The sequence below is a fragment of the Piliocolobus tephrosceles genome, chromosome 3 (genome assembly GCF_002776525.5).
Source record: "Piliocolobus tephrosceles isolate RC106 chromosome 3, ASM277652v3, whole genome shotgun sequence".
Taxonomy (NCBI): Eukaryota; Metazoa; Chordata; class Mammalia; order Primates; family Cercopithecidae; genus Piliocolobus; species Piliocolobus tephrosceles.
In genome coordinates this window covers 172,395,236-172,412,581 of record NC_045436.1, presented here as the reverse complement: position 1 = coordinate 172,412,581, position 17,346 = coordinate 172,395,236, and the positions used below count along the sequence as shown (strand labels likewise).

Sequence of the window (17,346 nt, the reverse complement as noted above, 5' to 3'; positions counted from 1 at the left end):
TAAGGGCTCCACTCTCATGACCTAATTATCTCCCAAAAACGCCACTTCTAGACACCATCATTTTGGGGATTAGGTCTTCGACATATATACTGGGGGTGAGGGGGGACACAAACATTCTGTCCACAACAGCAAGTAAACTGTACCATACATAAATAAGCAGTAATAACTTACTTTTATTGCCTACCAAGGCAACCAGTGGCTGAGTTTCTGACTCCTCGCTCACTTTCTTCACCACAGTATACCAATCTTCTAAATTCTCAAAGCTTTGATAATTTGTAATATCATATACCAAGAGGACTCCCTGTCACAAAAGAGTTACAAAATATCTGTAAAGTACTATTTGGTGAAAAAAATCTTAATGAATACTTGAGTAATGCTTCAGATATGTCAAAATGGATGTAAAAATACAAATGTGTATTATATATAAACTTATACAAAATGTGTTTTATATATAAACTTCCATTTAAATTGCTTACTAGCAGATTGATAATAGTGACTGTTTTCATTCAAGACAAATCCAGCAACTAAGATGCAATGCAAGTTAAAACACAATTTTATCAAAATTGTAAGTGGTCTTCCAATAAGATACCTGGAATATGCTTGGTAAGTTACAGTAAATATAAGAAAATCATATCAGAGAAGTAGAAAAGGCTACAACATCTACAATCCTACCTCTCACTTTCATGAGGTCAAACATTAAAACTTTTCAATAAATATTCATCTGCTGCTACTTTTTAAATATTTTCAAAAACAAAGATTCCATGATATCCCTTGATAGACAATTTAAGTGTTTAACGCAATTTTCTTTAAATGAAATGTCGATTTCCTCTTTTAGTCCACTGTGCATTTGGAGAACTTGAGAGCATCTTTCTTAAACTAACCCTTCATATACTTGAAGATGGTTAAGTAACTCCTTTACCATCTCCTTTCCAGAGTAAACAAACTCAGTTCCTTAAACTTGCCTCAAAGGGCCTATTTTTCTATCCCTTTAATCATAGCTGCTGATTCTTCCCAGGACACACTACATATAGTTTTTTGACATCCTCTTTAAAATGAGCAATGTAAAACTGGACATAATACTGTAATAAGAGTCTGAGCAATGCCAAATATAACAGAAGGATTGCTTCCTGCCTCTTATATATCATATTCCTTTAATTTATCTCATTATTTTGTGTGGGAAGGAGAAGTATATACGCACACAAAAATAACAGTGCCACATTCCTGATTCTCATCCAGTTTGTGGTCAAACACTTAATACAAAGCTCTACATACAGCATAAGCCTGAACCCTAATGGCATTTATGTCGACTTCTTAGGTTATAACAGTAGTAATCAACTACTTCTGTGCACCTACTGTATACCAAACACACGTCAAGGTCTTCTCATTAATACTCACACCAATCGTGAAAGGCTGGTATTATCATTTCCATTTTAAATAATAAACAGAGGTTAAAATAACCAAAGTCATACTGATAGGTAAGTGATGGAGCCAGGATTTGAACCAAAGACTAAATAATTAAAAACATTTGTCTGTCAACTAAACTCCAAGTATTGTGCTGGATTCTATAGATGTAAGTTCCAAACCATAAGGAACTCACTGGCAGCAAAACTAAACACATAAACAAGTACAGAACACAGAAGTCATAACTAGTGAGACAATGGTAAATATTAATCAATTGGCTTGGGGTTCAGGGCCCAGCAGGCGTGAGTTTGCCATAATGTTTGCCAATTTTCATGGTGTAAATGCTAGCCTGTAGTCATTTTTAAGCTATCAATATGACACCCACTGAACAGAGTTGGGGAAGTCACCATTATAAAACATTTCCACCATACAGATATAGCAGATGTAAACAACCTCGAGAACACAGATAACAGAAATACATAGTAAAATAATTAGTGATAGAGATTAGGCATACACCTTTGTTTTAATACAATGTGTGACTTTATATGTAATTTTTCATTGTAAAAGTTTTTAATAACTGGCTCACAAAAACTGCTAAAAATTTAACAATTAACTCTCTGAAGCTAGAGCAAGCCAGCCCTAGCATACTTCTATTATGACCTTCCAGGATTATTATTCTCTTTTATTAAACCATATTGGCTCCCAAGTTACCTAGCTTCTCCATGTCTCAGGTTTCTTATCTCTAAAATTCGATATTTGAGTTAGATGGTCTCTAAGATCCCTTTCGCTTTAAATACTCTATAATATGCAAAATCACTCATCGGGTTCATTTTGGTCACTTGAACATCTATTTCTGTCTGTCTTCCAAGATGTTTTGAAATAATGCCCAACATAGAATTATCTAAAACAAACAGTATCTCACTTTTCTTATTAAGAATAAAGCCCCAGAACTAATATCTGAAGATTAATCTTCAATCTACTGGCTCCATGACATGGCTCCAACTGCCATGGGTGATATCATACATTATTTGTTGAAAAGAGCTCTACATTGGAACTCAGGTTGCTGTTGGATTCCAGTCCTGGTCCCACCTATTGATCTTGGGCAACACTTGTTACCTCACTTTTAAAACACCTGATATGCCTACATTATAAAGTGAAATGATAAAGTACTTATTTTAAAATTAACATACTACATGCAATTGTAGATTTTTTTTTTTGTTATCAACTAAGTGAAGAAGAATCACATTTTTATGGCAACTTTGAGGTAGGTTTTAAACTCACACATAAAGCCTAGACCTCTGCCTCTTAAGACCTTTTGAACCCTTTTGGTTAATATACGAAAACCTTTATCCAAACATGTGACAATACCTGAATATGGTAAAATATATGCAAATAAAACATGGCCACCATCTACTGATACTCAGTACAGGATGAGAGCTACGGAACAAAAACATTAAAAACTGTTGTTCTAGACCACAAATTGGTAAATATGGCCCATGGGTCAAATCTGGCCCACACTGTGTATCTGTAGATAAACTTTTACTGAAATATAGTCACAATCATTTGTTTAAGTATTATCAGTGACTGCTTTTGTGCTACAACTGCAGAGCTGAGTGGCTACAACAGAGACAACATGGCCTGCAAAGCATAAAATATTTACTATCTAGCTCTTTTCAGGAAAAATCTGCCAATCTCTGATCTAGACAAATGTGTCCCAACATTTTTCAGTTGGTGATTCCTAGAAATCTTTCAGGATTCACAAAAAATATAGAAGGATAAACTCCTCTTCACTCACCTAGCTATCTAGCAACACAAACATCTCCTTGTTCATATTCTCAGTACCATTTATAATGTAAAAACTATTATTTTTCCTTGTTCTTGCCATCATAACTAGTACCACTGTGGTGAAATTCTGAAATGAAAAAATGAGAAAACTGGCCGGGCGCGATGGCTCAAGCCTGTAATCCCAGCACTTTGGGAGGCCGAGACGGGTGGATCACAAGGTCAGGAGATCGAGACCATCCTGGCTAACACCGTGAAACCCCGTCTCTACTAAAAAATACAAAAAACTAGCCGGGCGAGGTGGCGGGCGCCTGTAGTTCCAGCTACTCGGGAGGCTGAGGCAGGAGAATGGCGTAAACCCCGGAGGCGGAGCTTGCAGTGAGCTGAGATCCGGCCACTGCACTCCAGCCTGGGCTATAGAGCGAGACTCCGTCTCAAAAAAAAAAAAAAAAAAAAAAATGAGAAAACTAAAAATGTTAAAATATAAAAGGAATTACAGGACCTTCAATTTCAACTCTGACATGTAAAAAAAAACTTGAAAGTCATCACTCCTGTCCTTACAATAAGAAAAAGGCAGAACAAACTGAAAAAATCAGTGACTTTTCTTGGATTCATCAGAAAACTGATATTGCAAGGCAAATCATCACCCTGAAATCTGGAAAGACAAACAAATCCAAAAACTTACAGCCAAGATCTGCCTACCTGGAGTAGCAGCCACTAGAAATAGTAGTGATAATTTTGACAAACTGCTGGAGGCTGACTGAGGTCTAGCTTAAGAGTGAGCAACTCCTAGAGACCCCCTCAGTCTTAGGGGCTACCTCCACACTTGCATGGATATACGACCAGATTCCAGATATCCCACCACATTATCAGTAAAGAGTCAAGAAAGATCCTCTCAAGGCTCTGGCATGAAGAGAGGAAAAAAGTAACCATTGTGAAATATACCCAGAGCATTATCCATAAAAAAGGCAAACTCTCCAGAAGAAATGGCTTAATCAGAACATTGTATTCCATCTGGAAAGGGAAGTTTCTAACTTCAGCCTCCTGTGGCCAGCCTGTCTCATCTAACTGGGAGGAGAAAGAAACACGAGTGAAGGTCACAGTACCAAAATACAAGCTCACTAAAGACTAAAACTTTATCATAAGAATATAGCATGCTTCTCCTCCCCCATACTTTACCACAACATCACCAGGGCACCAACATCTGAAAGAGCTGCAAGACAGATTTCACCTAAAGAGTTTCTGGAGATACCAAAAAAGACAGGGAGGCAAAAACAAGGATACTAGAGGAATCAATGCCTCTGGCACTGACAGCTAAAGTAAATATTAAATACAGCACAACGTAAAACCTCACACTAGTCTATTTACCTGAATCTTATTACTCAGTATATCATGTCCAGCTTTCAATATAAAATTACAAGGAATTTCAAAAGGTAATTTGAAGAGAGAAACCAAGCATCAGAACCAAACTCAGATATGAAACAGATTTTGTAATTACTAGACAGGCAATTTTAAGTAACTATGACTAATGTGTTGAGGGTTCTAAAGGAAAAAGAAAACATTATGCAAGCACAGATAGGGATAATAAAACAAGGGATAATAAAAACAAAATGCTAGATATCAAAAACACTGTAACAGAAATAAAGAATGCCATTGTTGGGTACATTGTTGGACACAGCATAGGAAAAAAAAATCAGTGAACTTAAAGACAGGATAATAGAAACTTCTACAACCAAAATGCAAAAAGAACAAAACAATGTATAAAACAGAACATCAAAGAACAGTGGGACAGTTCGAAGTGGTGCATCACACACACAGCTGATGTATCAGAAGAAGAGAGAATCAAGCTTAGAGAGTATTTGAAGTAACAGTAACCAAGAAATTGCCAAAAATAATTAGACACCAAACCACATATTTAAGAATCTCAGAGAACACCAATTTGCATACATACCAAAAACTCTATATCTAGGCATATATTCAAATTGCTCAAAAGAAAAAAAACAGAGAAATCTTGAAAGAAGCTAGAAGAATAGAGAAAATATCTTATCCATAAATGAAAAAGCAGAAAAATTACAGAGAACACCTCATCAGAAACCATGCGAATAAGAAGAGAACGAAGTGAAATCAGCAAATGTAAAAGAACAGAAATTATAACAAACTGTCTCTCAAACCACAATGCAATCAAATTAGAACTTGGGATTAAGAAACTCACTCAAAACCGCTCAACTACATGGAAACTGAACAACCTGCTCCTGAATGACTATTGGGTATGTAATGAAATGAAGGCGGAAATAAAGATGTTCCTTGAAACCAATGAGAACAAAGACACAACATAAGAGAATCTCTGGGACACATTTAAAGCAGTGTACACAGGGAAATTTATAGCACTAAATGCCCACAAGAGAAAGCAGGAAAGATCTAAAACTGACAAGAGAAAGCAGGAAAGATCTAAAACTGACACCCTAACATCACAATTAAAAGACCTAGAGAAGCAAGAGCAAACACATTCAAAAGCTAGCAGAAGGCAAGAAATAACTCAGATCAGAGCAGAACTAAAGGAGACAGAGACACAAAAAACCCTTCAAAATATCAGTGAATCCAGGAACTGGTTGTTTGAAAAGATCAACAAAATTGATAGACTGCTAGCAAGACTAATAAAGAAGACAGAAGAATCAAATAGATCCAATAAAAAATGATAAAGGAGTTATCACTACCGATCCCACAGAAATACAAACTACCATCAGAGAATACTATAAACACCTCTATGCAAATAAACTAGAAAATCTACAAGAAATGGAAAAATTCCTGGACACATACACCCTCCCAAGACTAAACCAAGAAGAAGCTGAATTCCTGAATAGACCAATACCAGGCTCTGAAATTGAGGCAATAATTAATAGCCTACCAACCAAAAAATGTCCAGGACCAGATGGATTCACAGCTGAATTCTACCAGAGGTACAAGGAGGAGCTGGTACCATTCCTTCTGAAACTATTCCAATTGATAAAAAAGAGGGAATCCTCCCTAACTCATTTTATGAGGCCAACATCATCCTGACACCAAAGCCTGACAGAGACACACACAAAAAAAGAGAATTTTAGACCAATATCCCTGATGAACATCGATGCAAAAATCCTCAATAAAATACTGGCAAACCGGATCCAGCAGCACATCAAAAAGCTTACCGACCATGATCAAGTGGGCTTCATCCCTGGGATGCAAGGCTGGTTCAACATACGCAAATCAATAAACGTAATCCAGCATAAAAAGAGAACCAAAGACAAAAACCACATGATTATCTCAACAGATGCAGAAAAGGTCTTTGACAAAATTTAACAGCCCTTCGTGCTAAAAACTCACAATAAATCAGGTATTGATGGGACGTATCTCAAAATAATAAGAGTTATTTTTGACAAATCCACAGCCAATATCATACTGAATGGGCAAAAACTGGAAGCATTCCCCTTGAAAACTGGCACAAGACAGGGATGTCCTCTCTCACCACTCCTATTCAACATAGTGTTGAAAGTTCTGGCCAGGGAAATCAGACAGGAGAAAGAAATAAAGGGTATTCAATTAGGAAAAGAGGAAGTCAAATTGTCCCTTTTGCAGATGACATGATTGTATATATAGAAAACCCCATTGTCTCAGCCCAAAATCTCCTTAAGCTGATAAGCAATTTCAGCAAAGTCTCAGGGTACAAAATCAGTGTGCAAAAATCACAAGCATTCCTATACACTAATAACAGACAAACAGAGAGCCAAATCATGAGTGAACTCCCATTCACAACTGTTTCAAAGAGAATAAAATACCTAGGAATACAACTTACAAAGCATGTGAAGGAACTCTTCAAGGAGAACTACAAACCACTGCTCAATGAAATAAAAGAGAACACAAACAAATGGAAGAACATACCATGCTCATGGATAGGAAGAATCAATGTTGTGAAAATGGCCATACTGCCCAAGGTAATTTACAGATTCAATGAAATCCCCACCAAGCTACCAATGACTTCCTTCACAGAATTGGAAAACACAACTTTAAAGTTCATATGGAACCAAAAAAGAGCCCGCATTGCCAAAATAATCCCAAGCCAAAAGAACAAAGCTGGAGGCATCATGCTACCTAACTTCAAACTATACTACAAGGCTACAGTAACCAAAACAGCATGATACTGGTACCAAAACAGAGTTATAGACCAATGGAACAGAACAGAGCCCTCAGAAATAATACCATGCATCTACAACCATATGATCTTTGACATACCTGACAAAAACAAGAAATGGGGAAAGGATTCCCTATTTAATAAATGGTGCTAGGAAAACTGGCTAGCCATATGTAGAAAGTTGAAACTAGGTCCCTTCCTTACCTCTTATACAAAAATTAATTCAAGATGGATTAAAGACTTAAATGTTAGACCTAAAACCATAAAAACCCTAGAAGAAGACCTAGGCAATATCATTCAGGACATAGGCATGGGCAAGGACTTCATGTCTAAAACGCCAAAAGCAATGGCAACAAAAGCCAGAATTGACAAATGGGATCTAATTAAACTAAAGAACTTGTGCACAGCAAAAGAAACTACCATCGGAGTGAACAAGCAACCTACAGAATGGGAGAAAACTTTTGCAATCTACCCATCTGACAAAGGGCTAATATCCAGAATCTACAAAGAACTTAAATAAATCTACAAGAAAAAAAATCAAACAACCCCATCAAAAAGTGGGCAAAGGATATAAACAGACACTTCTCAAAAGAAAACATTTATGCAGCCAACAGACACATGGAAAACTGCTCATCATCACTAGCCATCAGAGAAATGCAAATCAAAACCGCAATGAAATACCATCTCACACCAGTTAGAATGGTGATCACTAAAAAGTCAGGAAACAACAGGTGCTGGAGAGGATGTAGAGAAATAGGAACACTTTTACACTGTTGGTGGACTGCAAACTAGTTCAACCACTGTGGAAGACAGTGTGGCGATTCCTCAAGGATCTAGAACTAGAAGTACCATATGACCCAGCCATCCCATTACTGGGTATATACCCAAAGGATTACAAATCATGCTGCTGTAAAGACACATGCACACGTATGTTTATTGCGGCACTATTCACAATAGCAAAGACTTGGAATCAACGCAAATGTCCATCTGTGACAGACTGGATTAAGAAAACGTGGCACATATACACCATGGAATACTATGCAGCCATAAAATGGATGAGTTCATGTCCTTTGTAGGGACATGGATGAAGCTGGAAACCATCATTCTCAGCAAACTGTCGCAAGGACAGAAAACCAAACACCGCATGTTCTCACTCATAAGGGAGAATTGAACAATGAGAATGCTTGGACACATGAAGAGGAACATCACACACCGGGGCCTGTTGTCAGGTGGGGGGAGTGGGGAGGGATAGCATCAGGAGATATACCTAATGTAAACGATGAGTTAATGGGTGCAGCACACCAACATCACACATGTATACATATGTAACAAACCTGCACATTGTGCACATGTACCCTAGAACTTAAAGTATAATAATTTTAAAAAAATACTAGCAGAAAATTAAAATTAAAAAAAAAAAACTACCTAGAATTCTATACTCCTCAAAATTATCATAAGTAAAGGAGAAATAAAGATCTCAGAAAAACAAAAACAGAGCATTCATTGTCAGCAAACCTACTCTGAAGGAAACATTAAAAGAGGTCCTTCAGGGAGAGGGAAAATGATATGGGTCAGAAACTAAACTCTACATAGGAAAAAATGAGTAGCATGAAAAAACTCAAATAACCAAGGCAATCATGAGCACAAACACATAGGAAAAACAAAGCTGCAGGCATCACACTACTTGATTTGAAACTATATTACAAAGCTATGGTAATTATAGCACCATGGTACCAGCAAAAAACAGACACACTGACCAACAGAACATAGAGAGTCCAGAAATGAGTCATACATGTACAGTCAATTGATTTTCAACAACAGAGCTAGAAACACAATGGAAAAAGGACAGCCTCTTCAATAAATGGTTTTGGGAAAACTAGATATCCACATGCAGAACAATATCTCACAACATATACAAAAATCAACTCAAAATCGAGTAAAGATTTCAAAGTAAGACCAAAAACTACAAAATTACTACAAGAAAATTTAGGGAGGAAAACTACAAAATATTGGTCTGGGTAATAATTTTTTGAATTTCACTCCAAAACCACAGGCAACAAAAGCGATAGCCAATACAGGAAAACTAAAAAGCTTCTGTGCAGCAAAGGAGAAAAAAATTAACAGTGTGCAGAGACAACCTACAAATTAAAATATTTTCAAGTCATACATCCAAGAAGGGGTTAACATCCAAAATATACCAGGAACTCAAACAACTCCATAGCAAGAAAACAAAAAACTAAATTTAAAAATTGGCAAGAGACCTGTAAAGACATTACTCACAAGACAAATGACTAACAGATATATTTTTTAAATGCTGAACATCACCAGATAAATGCAAATTAAAAGCAAAAAAAATTATCCTCTTATACCTGTCAGAATGGCTATTATCAAAAAGATGAAAGATAACAAGTATCAGCGAGGATATAGAGAAAAGGGACCTCTGTACACTCTCAGTGAAAATGTAAAGAAGAATAGCCAATATGGGAAACTGTGTGGAGGTTCCTCAAAAAAAACTAAGAATATGATCCAACAATCCTACTTCTGTGTATTTACCCAAAGATTTGAAATCAGTTTGTCAAAGAGGTTTTTGCACTCCCATGTTTGTTGCAGCACTGTCACAATAACCAAGCTATGTAATCAACCTAAGTGTCCATCAACAAATGAATGGATAAAGAAAATCATGTATATATGCATAATGGAATACCATAAGCCTCAAAAAAAGAAAAGTCTCTCACTCGCAACAGCATGGATGGAACTGGAAAACATTAAGCTAAGTGAAATGAGCCAGGCACAAAAAAACAAATGTTGCATGTTCTCACTTACGTGAAATCTGAAGTAATCAAACTCAGAAGTAGGGAGTAGACTGGTGGTTGCAGAGGCTAGGGGTTGGGGTAAATGGGGAAACAGTCAAAGGGTACAAAATCTCAGGAGATATAAAGGTTTTTTTGAGAATTATTGCATAGTGTGGTTAAAACAGTTAATAATTACATATCATACATTTCAAAATTGCTAAAAGAGTAAACTTCAAATGTTCTCAACATAAAAAAGTTATAAGGACTTGAGATAATGAATATGCTAATTGACTTGAATTAATTATTCCACATTGTATTCATAAATCATAACATCACTCTATACTCCATAAATATAACCAATTATAAACTGCCAGTTTACAACAAAAGTTAACATTTTTTAAATAAAATCATACAGAATGTAAAAAAAAGAGTGAGTGAATATCAGAAAAGGAAAAAATGAAGATAACATAGTATCAATTATTTTTCTTATTGTTAATTGGTATAAAATACAACTGTTTAAAGTAATAATAATGTACTGGATGATTACAGCATACAGATAAGTGAGATGAATGACAGCCACGCCATAAGGAACAAAAAGGATGAACTGAGAATATTCTGAGGGACCTGCACTACACATGAAGCAATACAGTGTCATTTAACACTAAACTTAGTTTAAAATGTATATTGCAAACTCTAGAACGATCACTAAAAAAAATTTTGAAGTATGATTGATATGCTAAAACAGGAGAGAAAATACTCAAATAAAACCAGAGAAAGCAGAGAGGGGATAAACAAAGAAAATGTGCAAAGAATAGAAAACGAACACGACAGACGTTAACCCAGCTATCCCAATAACCACTCTGTATGTGAATTTAATACACAAGTTAAAAGACAGATTGTCAAAGGAGATGAGAAAAGAAGACTCTACCTACGGAAAACTGACCTTACATATAAAGACACAGACAGGTTAGCAGTAAAGGCATAGAAAAGCACCATGAAAACATTAATGAAAAGAAAGCTGGAGTAGCTACATAATTTGAGACAAAGCAGACTTCAGAATAAGGAAAATTATCAAGTTTAAAGACAAGACTGGCATAATGATAAGTCAGTCCTCCAAGAAGACATAACAGTCCTCTCTATATATGCACCTAATAACATGGCATCAAAATATATGAGGCCAAAACTGATAGAACTGCAAGGAGTTCTAAATCTGCAGATCCCCCTAGAGTTGAAGACTTTTTTCATTAAGCAAACAGAAAATCAGTAAGGGTATAGTTGATCTGAACAACACTAACAATCAACTTCATCTAATTGACATTTATAGACTACTGTATTCATTAGAATACGCACTATTCCCTAGCTCTCATGAAACATTCACCAAGACAAACTACATTCTGGCCCATAACATATACCTTAACATGTTTGTAAAAACAGAAATCACATAAACCATGTTCTCAAACTATAACCAGAAATCAGTAACAGTAAAATAGCTTTAAAAACTCAAAGTATGTGAAGATTAAACAACATATTCTAAATAACACAAACATCAAAGAAGTCTCAAAAATAATTTTAAAATAGTTTGAACCAAAAACAAAATATATGCAACCTACCAAAACTTGTGGAACACAGAAAAAGCAGTGCTTAGGGAAAGTGTTTAGCATTGAATGCATGTATTAGAAAAGCAGAAAAATCAATAATCTAAGCTTCCACTGTAGGAAACTAGAGGAAGAAGAGTAATTTCAGTCTAAAGCGAGCAGAAGAAAGTAATTAAAAATTAGGGAAGAAATAATCAAAATTAAAGAAGAAGACAACAGAGAAAAATCAACAAAGCCAAAAGCTGTTTTTTTAAAAAAAGATCAGTAAAATTGACAAACCTCTAGTCAGGCTAACCAAAAACAAAGGGAGGGAGAGAGAAGACACATGTTAACAACATTAATTAATAAAGGTCTTCACTACCTATTCCACAGACATTAAAAAAATAATATAAACAACTTTGTGACCACGAATTTGACAATATAAATATAATGGACCAAATCTTTAAAAGACACACATTATCAAAACTATTGACTCTCAGGGCCTCTACTCACCAGCCTCAAAGCCAGACCTCTCAGTACTCACCTCTTCAGGAGCCTCAAATCCCTCAAATACCAGCACCCTCAAATCCCTAAGTCTCTGACCACATCAATCAATCCAGAACTCTTCTGATCACTTCCAGAAAACTATCGGAATCTTCTCAGCCACAAGAAAGTACAACTCCCTCAAACATGGAATACATCTTGCAGCCTACTTGGGAACTTCTGGATCTAATTTTCTTGGCAATCTTACGGTCATCTAAATCCATCGTCATGTCTCATGTCCCAGATAACTTTTGTTATCAACCACATATCTGACATTTATCTCTCTCCTATGTCTTCAACCCCATACCATCCTTTCCTTCCACTTCCCAATTTACCTTTCAGCTGCTGTTCTTCTTCCCAAATCTTCTACATGACCTTTGGAAATCAGATTTCAAGTTTTATAAATCCCTCTTCAACAACAGTTTCCTTCATTTTATGCCTTAACTGCCTTCCTCCAACTTCGATTCCAAGAAAATACTACCATCCATAGTATTTTGTAAACATCAAGATTTTTGGTAAATATTATATAATGCTAGTTTATATAGTAGTTTGTTTTCATCTATTTCACTTACCACCATATCTAATAAGCATGATGAGAGAGTAAATCAAATGGATACCATTTTCAAGGTAATAATTGACAGCAATTTTTTTTTTTTAAGAGATGGGGTCTTGCTCTGTTCCCCAGGCTGGAATGCAGTCATGGCTCACTGCAGCCTTCAACTCCTGGGCTCAAATAATCCTCCCATCTCAGACTCTCTAGTAGTTAGGACTACAAGCATATACCACAGTGACCAGCTAATTTTTTAAATTTTTTGTAGAGAAAAGGTCTCACTATGTTGCTTAGGCTGGTCTCATGCTTCTGACTTTAAGCAATTATCCTGCCTTGGCCCTCTAAAGCACTGAGATTATGACCCACTGACCTGGCCTTGACAGAAGTTTTGAAAGAACAAACACTGGTGCCTACCAAGTAACAGTCTTGTAAAGCATTGCATAGATATAGTTCTTCAGTGTAACATGTGCTAAACACAGTACACACACTGTTACTGTTTAACGTTCTCAAAAAATGAAAGGTTCTCCCATTCCCAAAATGCAGGTTATTTGTTTTCTCCCTTATATGCAAGACAAATAATCTGCTTTAGTTTTTTAGTTATATATAGAAATGAATTCAATCATACAGATTATATAATAGCCATAACAACATATATCTTGCTTTATAAGTATAACCTGTAAGAAATACACAAAGAAAGTGCACAAACATGTTATAAGTTGGTAAATATCCAACTAAAAAACTTACAGCAAAAGAGAGCAGAAGGTCTTGCAGAGTCCAGTTTTAAGATGCACTCTCTCCCTAGCTATCATGTAGGCACCAAATCCTTTTGTTGGTACTTAAAAAGCAGGCTCATCTGTGTGGGGCCACTGGTACATAATAGTGGTTATGTTCTACCTCACAAGTGACTACACTTCATTGAGTTTATGCTCAGTGGGTCAGTGTTTGCAAACCACTTAGATTCCAGGACAGAAAGAGCTACAAAAATGAAACATCCAGTCCTTCTCTGAGGTTTGTTATTAGCCTCTGTTAGCCACAGGTTACAGGGCACTAAACACTATGTACTGTGTGTTTGCTCTTAACCACTATGAAAAATCGCCTATAACATCTTTCTAAAGACTCCTAGAAATTTTTAAGTTAATTTAAAATCTGGGAATTTAACTGGGACATATTTCAATTCTTAGAACTAGTTCTTGTCAAAAGACCTCACTAATTCTTTTTGGGGTGTCAATTCAATTTAGTTTTCACTAACACTTTCAACAGGCTACTGCTAACGTTTAAATGTTGCTGTGGGTAAGGGGAGTGAAGAGGGTAAAATAATCGTTTTTATTTGGGTCCACGTTAACTCCCAGCCTACAAATAAGCTTCTATGCAGCTGTTAAGAAATGCTTTAAAGAAACAGATTGATTAGTTTAATGACCCAGACATGTATAATTCTTTCTATATACAATACAGAAGTTAGAGAACCTAAAACAAAACCCTAAATAACACATTAAACCGACATCCTGAAAAAGCTTGTCTCAACGTTTCTGTGGAAGATTTCTGTCCTGTAGTATACCAAAATCCAAAGTACTCATGAGATAGGTAATATAAAGCATCTATAACTGCAGAAGCAATATAGATCTACTTTGAGTAATAATTATATTATTATAGAAAATTATTGAGTTTATTAAAATGCTATTAGGATGTTTTTGAAATCACTGGTTTTGGAAAGTAACATTTTCTCCAATTTATAGTAGTAAATAATGAGTCATAGCCTCTCTAGCCTGGATATAGAATTTAAAAATAGTTTAACAAAATAGACCACTGGTCAATGACTTTATGTACTTAACACAGCATTTATTTGGAACCTCTGGAAAGCAGAAAAAAGTTATTATATTATCATCCTTTTTTTTTTTTTTTTTTTCTTTATAAACTGAGTCTCGCTCTTTCACCCAGGCTGGAGTAGAATGGCATGATCATAGCTCACTCCAGTCCCCAAACTTCTGGGCTCAAGTAATCCTCCCATACCAGTCTCTCAAGTATCAAGGACTACAGGTGCCTGCCACCATGCCCTATCATCTATTTTTAACAATTCATTTCATCATCTCAGAATTCCCAGTTTTGTCAGGCAATTTCATAGAAAGATTCATGAATTTCTCAGAAATACTGTACATTGTTGTTTAATAAAAACACAGTACATGATTATAAGAGTCACAGCAATCGTAAAGTGAAAACAATAAAACTCACTACCAAGAGAGGAAAAAGTCAGTATGTACCTTCAAGATAGAAACCTTATACAACAAGTTCTAAGAAATATAACATTCACTTTCTCCCAAGAAATAAAGTACCTTAAAAAATAATGAAGACATTTTACTAAACTTACGGACTTTCAAAAAAGATGGAAATTCTTGAAATGTCTACCAATGTTCTCATTAATGTCTGCTGATTGTAGGCAGCTTTGTAATAACATAAAATATATACTGTCAAAAACTGACTTAAGGAAATGGTCACAAAATACTGTGAGTACACTAAATGATACTGATTATATAATTTATTTTTTATTTATTTTGTTTTTTAAAGATGGAGTGTCACTTGTCACCCAGACTGAAGTGCAGTAGTGTGATCACAGCTCACTGCAACCTCAAAATCCTGGGCTCAAGTGATCCTCCCACCTGTGCCTCCCAATTAGCTGGGATTACAGGCATGAGCCACTGCGTATAGCTGATTATACACTTTAGAATGGTTAACTTTATAATACACAAATTTCACATCAATATTAATTTTTATATAATAGTAATAAATCTTAAATAATTTAAATAAATTAGATAATAAATTTTTAAATGATTTGAAGATAGAATTAATAGAATTCAACACATGGGCATAATATTCCCTTAATTTTTAAGGAAAGAAAAAATGTATTAATTGAATCATATATTATTATTTACCCTGAAATGCATAAAGTCCTCCTGTTCTCCACTAACTCTGGTTGCACCTATAAATCATAAAAGACTATTCCATTTGACACCAAGAGTCAAATTTCATTAGAAGTTAGATTGAATCTTCATTTTCTTAAAAATCCTATATATGGCCTTATAGACAGATTTTATGGAACAAAGATAAGAGTGTTATTTTCCCATGTTATCAACCACATGAATGAAACTGTGGCTTCCCACAAATCTCTGTCCAGCAAGTTTTATCTAGCTTAGTATCCACTTTAATCAGTTTAAAAGAGAAAAATAAATAAATAAATAAAACAAAAAAGCCATACACAAAATTCTGAGATGTACTTTTTAAGAGAAAAATGAACATGCATAAAATATCAAAGTCACTTAACCACAGATGAAAATGCTATAAATGTGAACAGAAAAATTTTGCAGGAGACAAAGAACCATGTATAAAAGATAAGGGCTTTAAGAGCCAAATCTCTATATCAGCAATGCAAAAAATCAAAACTCTGGGGCCTTTATATGTGATTCAGAACCATATTAGCCTCTATAACCATACTGTCCTTCTCTGAATATTTTATAAAATAAATCAGAATCTATTTTTCATCCACAATCAAGGCAATGGTACTTGACATGAACCAAACTTTGTACAGCAGTGCTTAACATACTATATCTCCATCCTATAGAATCATTTATTATGAGCAACATGGTTCCACATAACCAAGTTATATTTGTCCCACTTAAAATACCAAACTCTAATAAAGAACTAAAAATTTTTACTACTACCCCTATGTCTCCAGATGATGTAGAAGATATACACTAATTAAAAGTAGAGAAAAAAAGCAAAAATAAAGAAATAGCACAAGTATTACATACAGAGCTCAGTAAGCACAACGTACTTAATATTTGGCTATATACCATATTCTCTACTTCATCGGATGATTACTTTCAATAGTATTACTGCATTTCTAAAGTGTGTCATTTAATCAAAAGCAATCTGCCAAATATTAAAAAGACAATTCTTCAGTGAACATGCTCAGAGAGAAATGATTAGCTTTTTAAAGTATATTACCATCCTGTATATTTTCTATTTGTATAATAACTTTATTTAAAATCTTATAAATTATATCAATATAAGCTCATGGAGAACATAAGCTCATGTGGCCAAATGTATGTAATTATTCAGGTCATTTTTCATTTTTCACTTTCATTTTTCTTGCTCCACATGGATTTTCTTCTGAAAATACAGCATTATCATAAATTATTGTACGTGTTTCATATATACACTGTCATATTTAGTTATCTGATAGAAAATATTGACATGTCTATTAAATCTGAAAAGCTATCAATATTTATTGCACAAAAATATAGACATATAGATATGCTTTTAGTCCCTGTAACTTAAAATGAAGTTAAATTTTCATCCCTGTATTTTTCATTCAGTTTATTTGAAAGTAGTCACTATAACCAAACCAGCTAATAAATATCAAAATATCATTTATCACTGCATTTATCGAACTGCTAACAATAACACCTAGTAATATAAATACCATATGAAAGCTGTTAAAGAGTTTTCCTATTCCCTCACCCAAATCATTCCAAACATAATTTGGAG

General features: G+C 35.0%; 1 protein-coding gene across 3 annotated transcripts in view; it reads right to left on the bottom strand.

Moving 5' to 3' along the window:
• The window catches only part of RAB28 (RAB28, member RAS oncogene family), a 130,973-nt gene that overhangs the window by 103,410 nt on the left and 10,217 nt on the right, over positions 1 to 17,346 (bottom strand). For all 3 annotated transcript variants that reach the window (XM_023206920.1, XM_023206919.2, XM_023206921.3), the window contains exon 4: positions 172 to 301. In XM_023206920.1, coding sequence (XP_023062688.1) covers positions 172 to 301 — 130 coding nt within the window. The remainder of the gene's footprint in view (positions 1 to 171; positions 302 to 17,346) is intronic.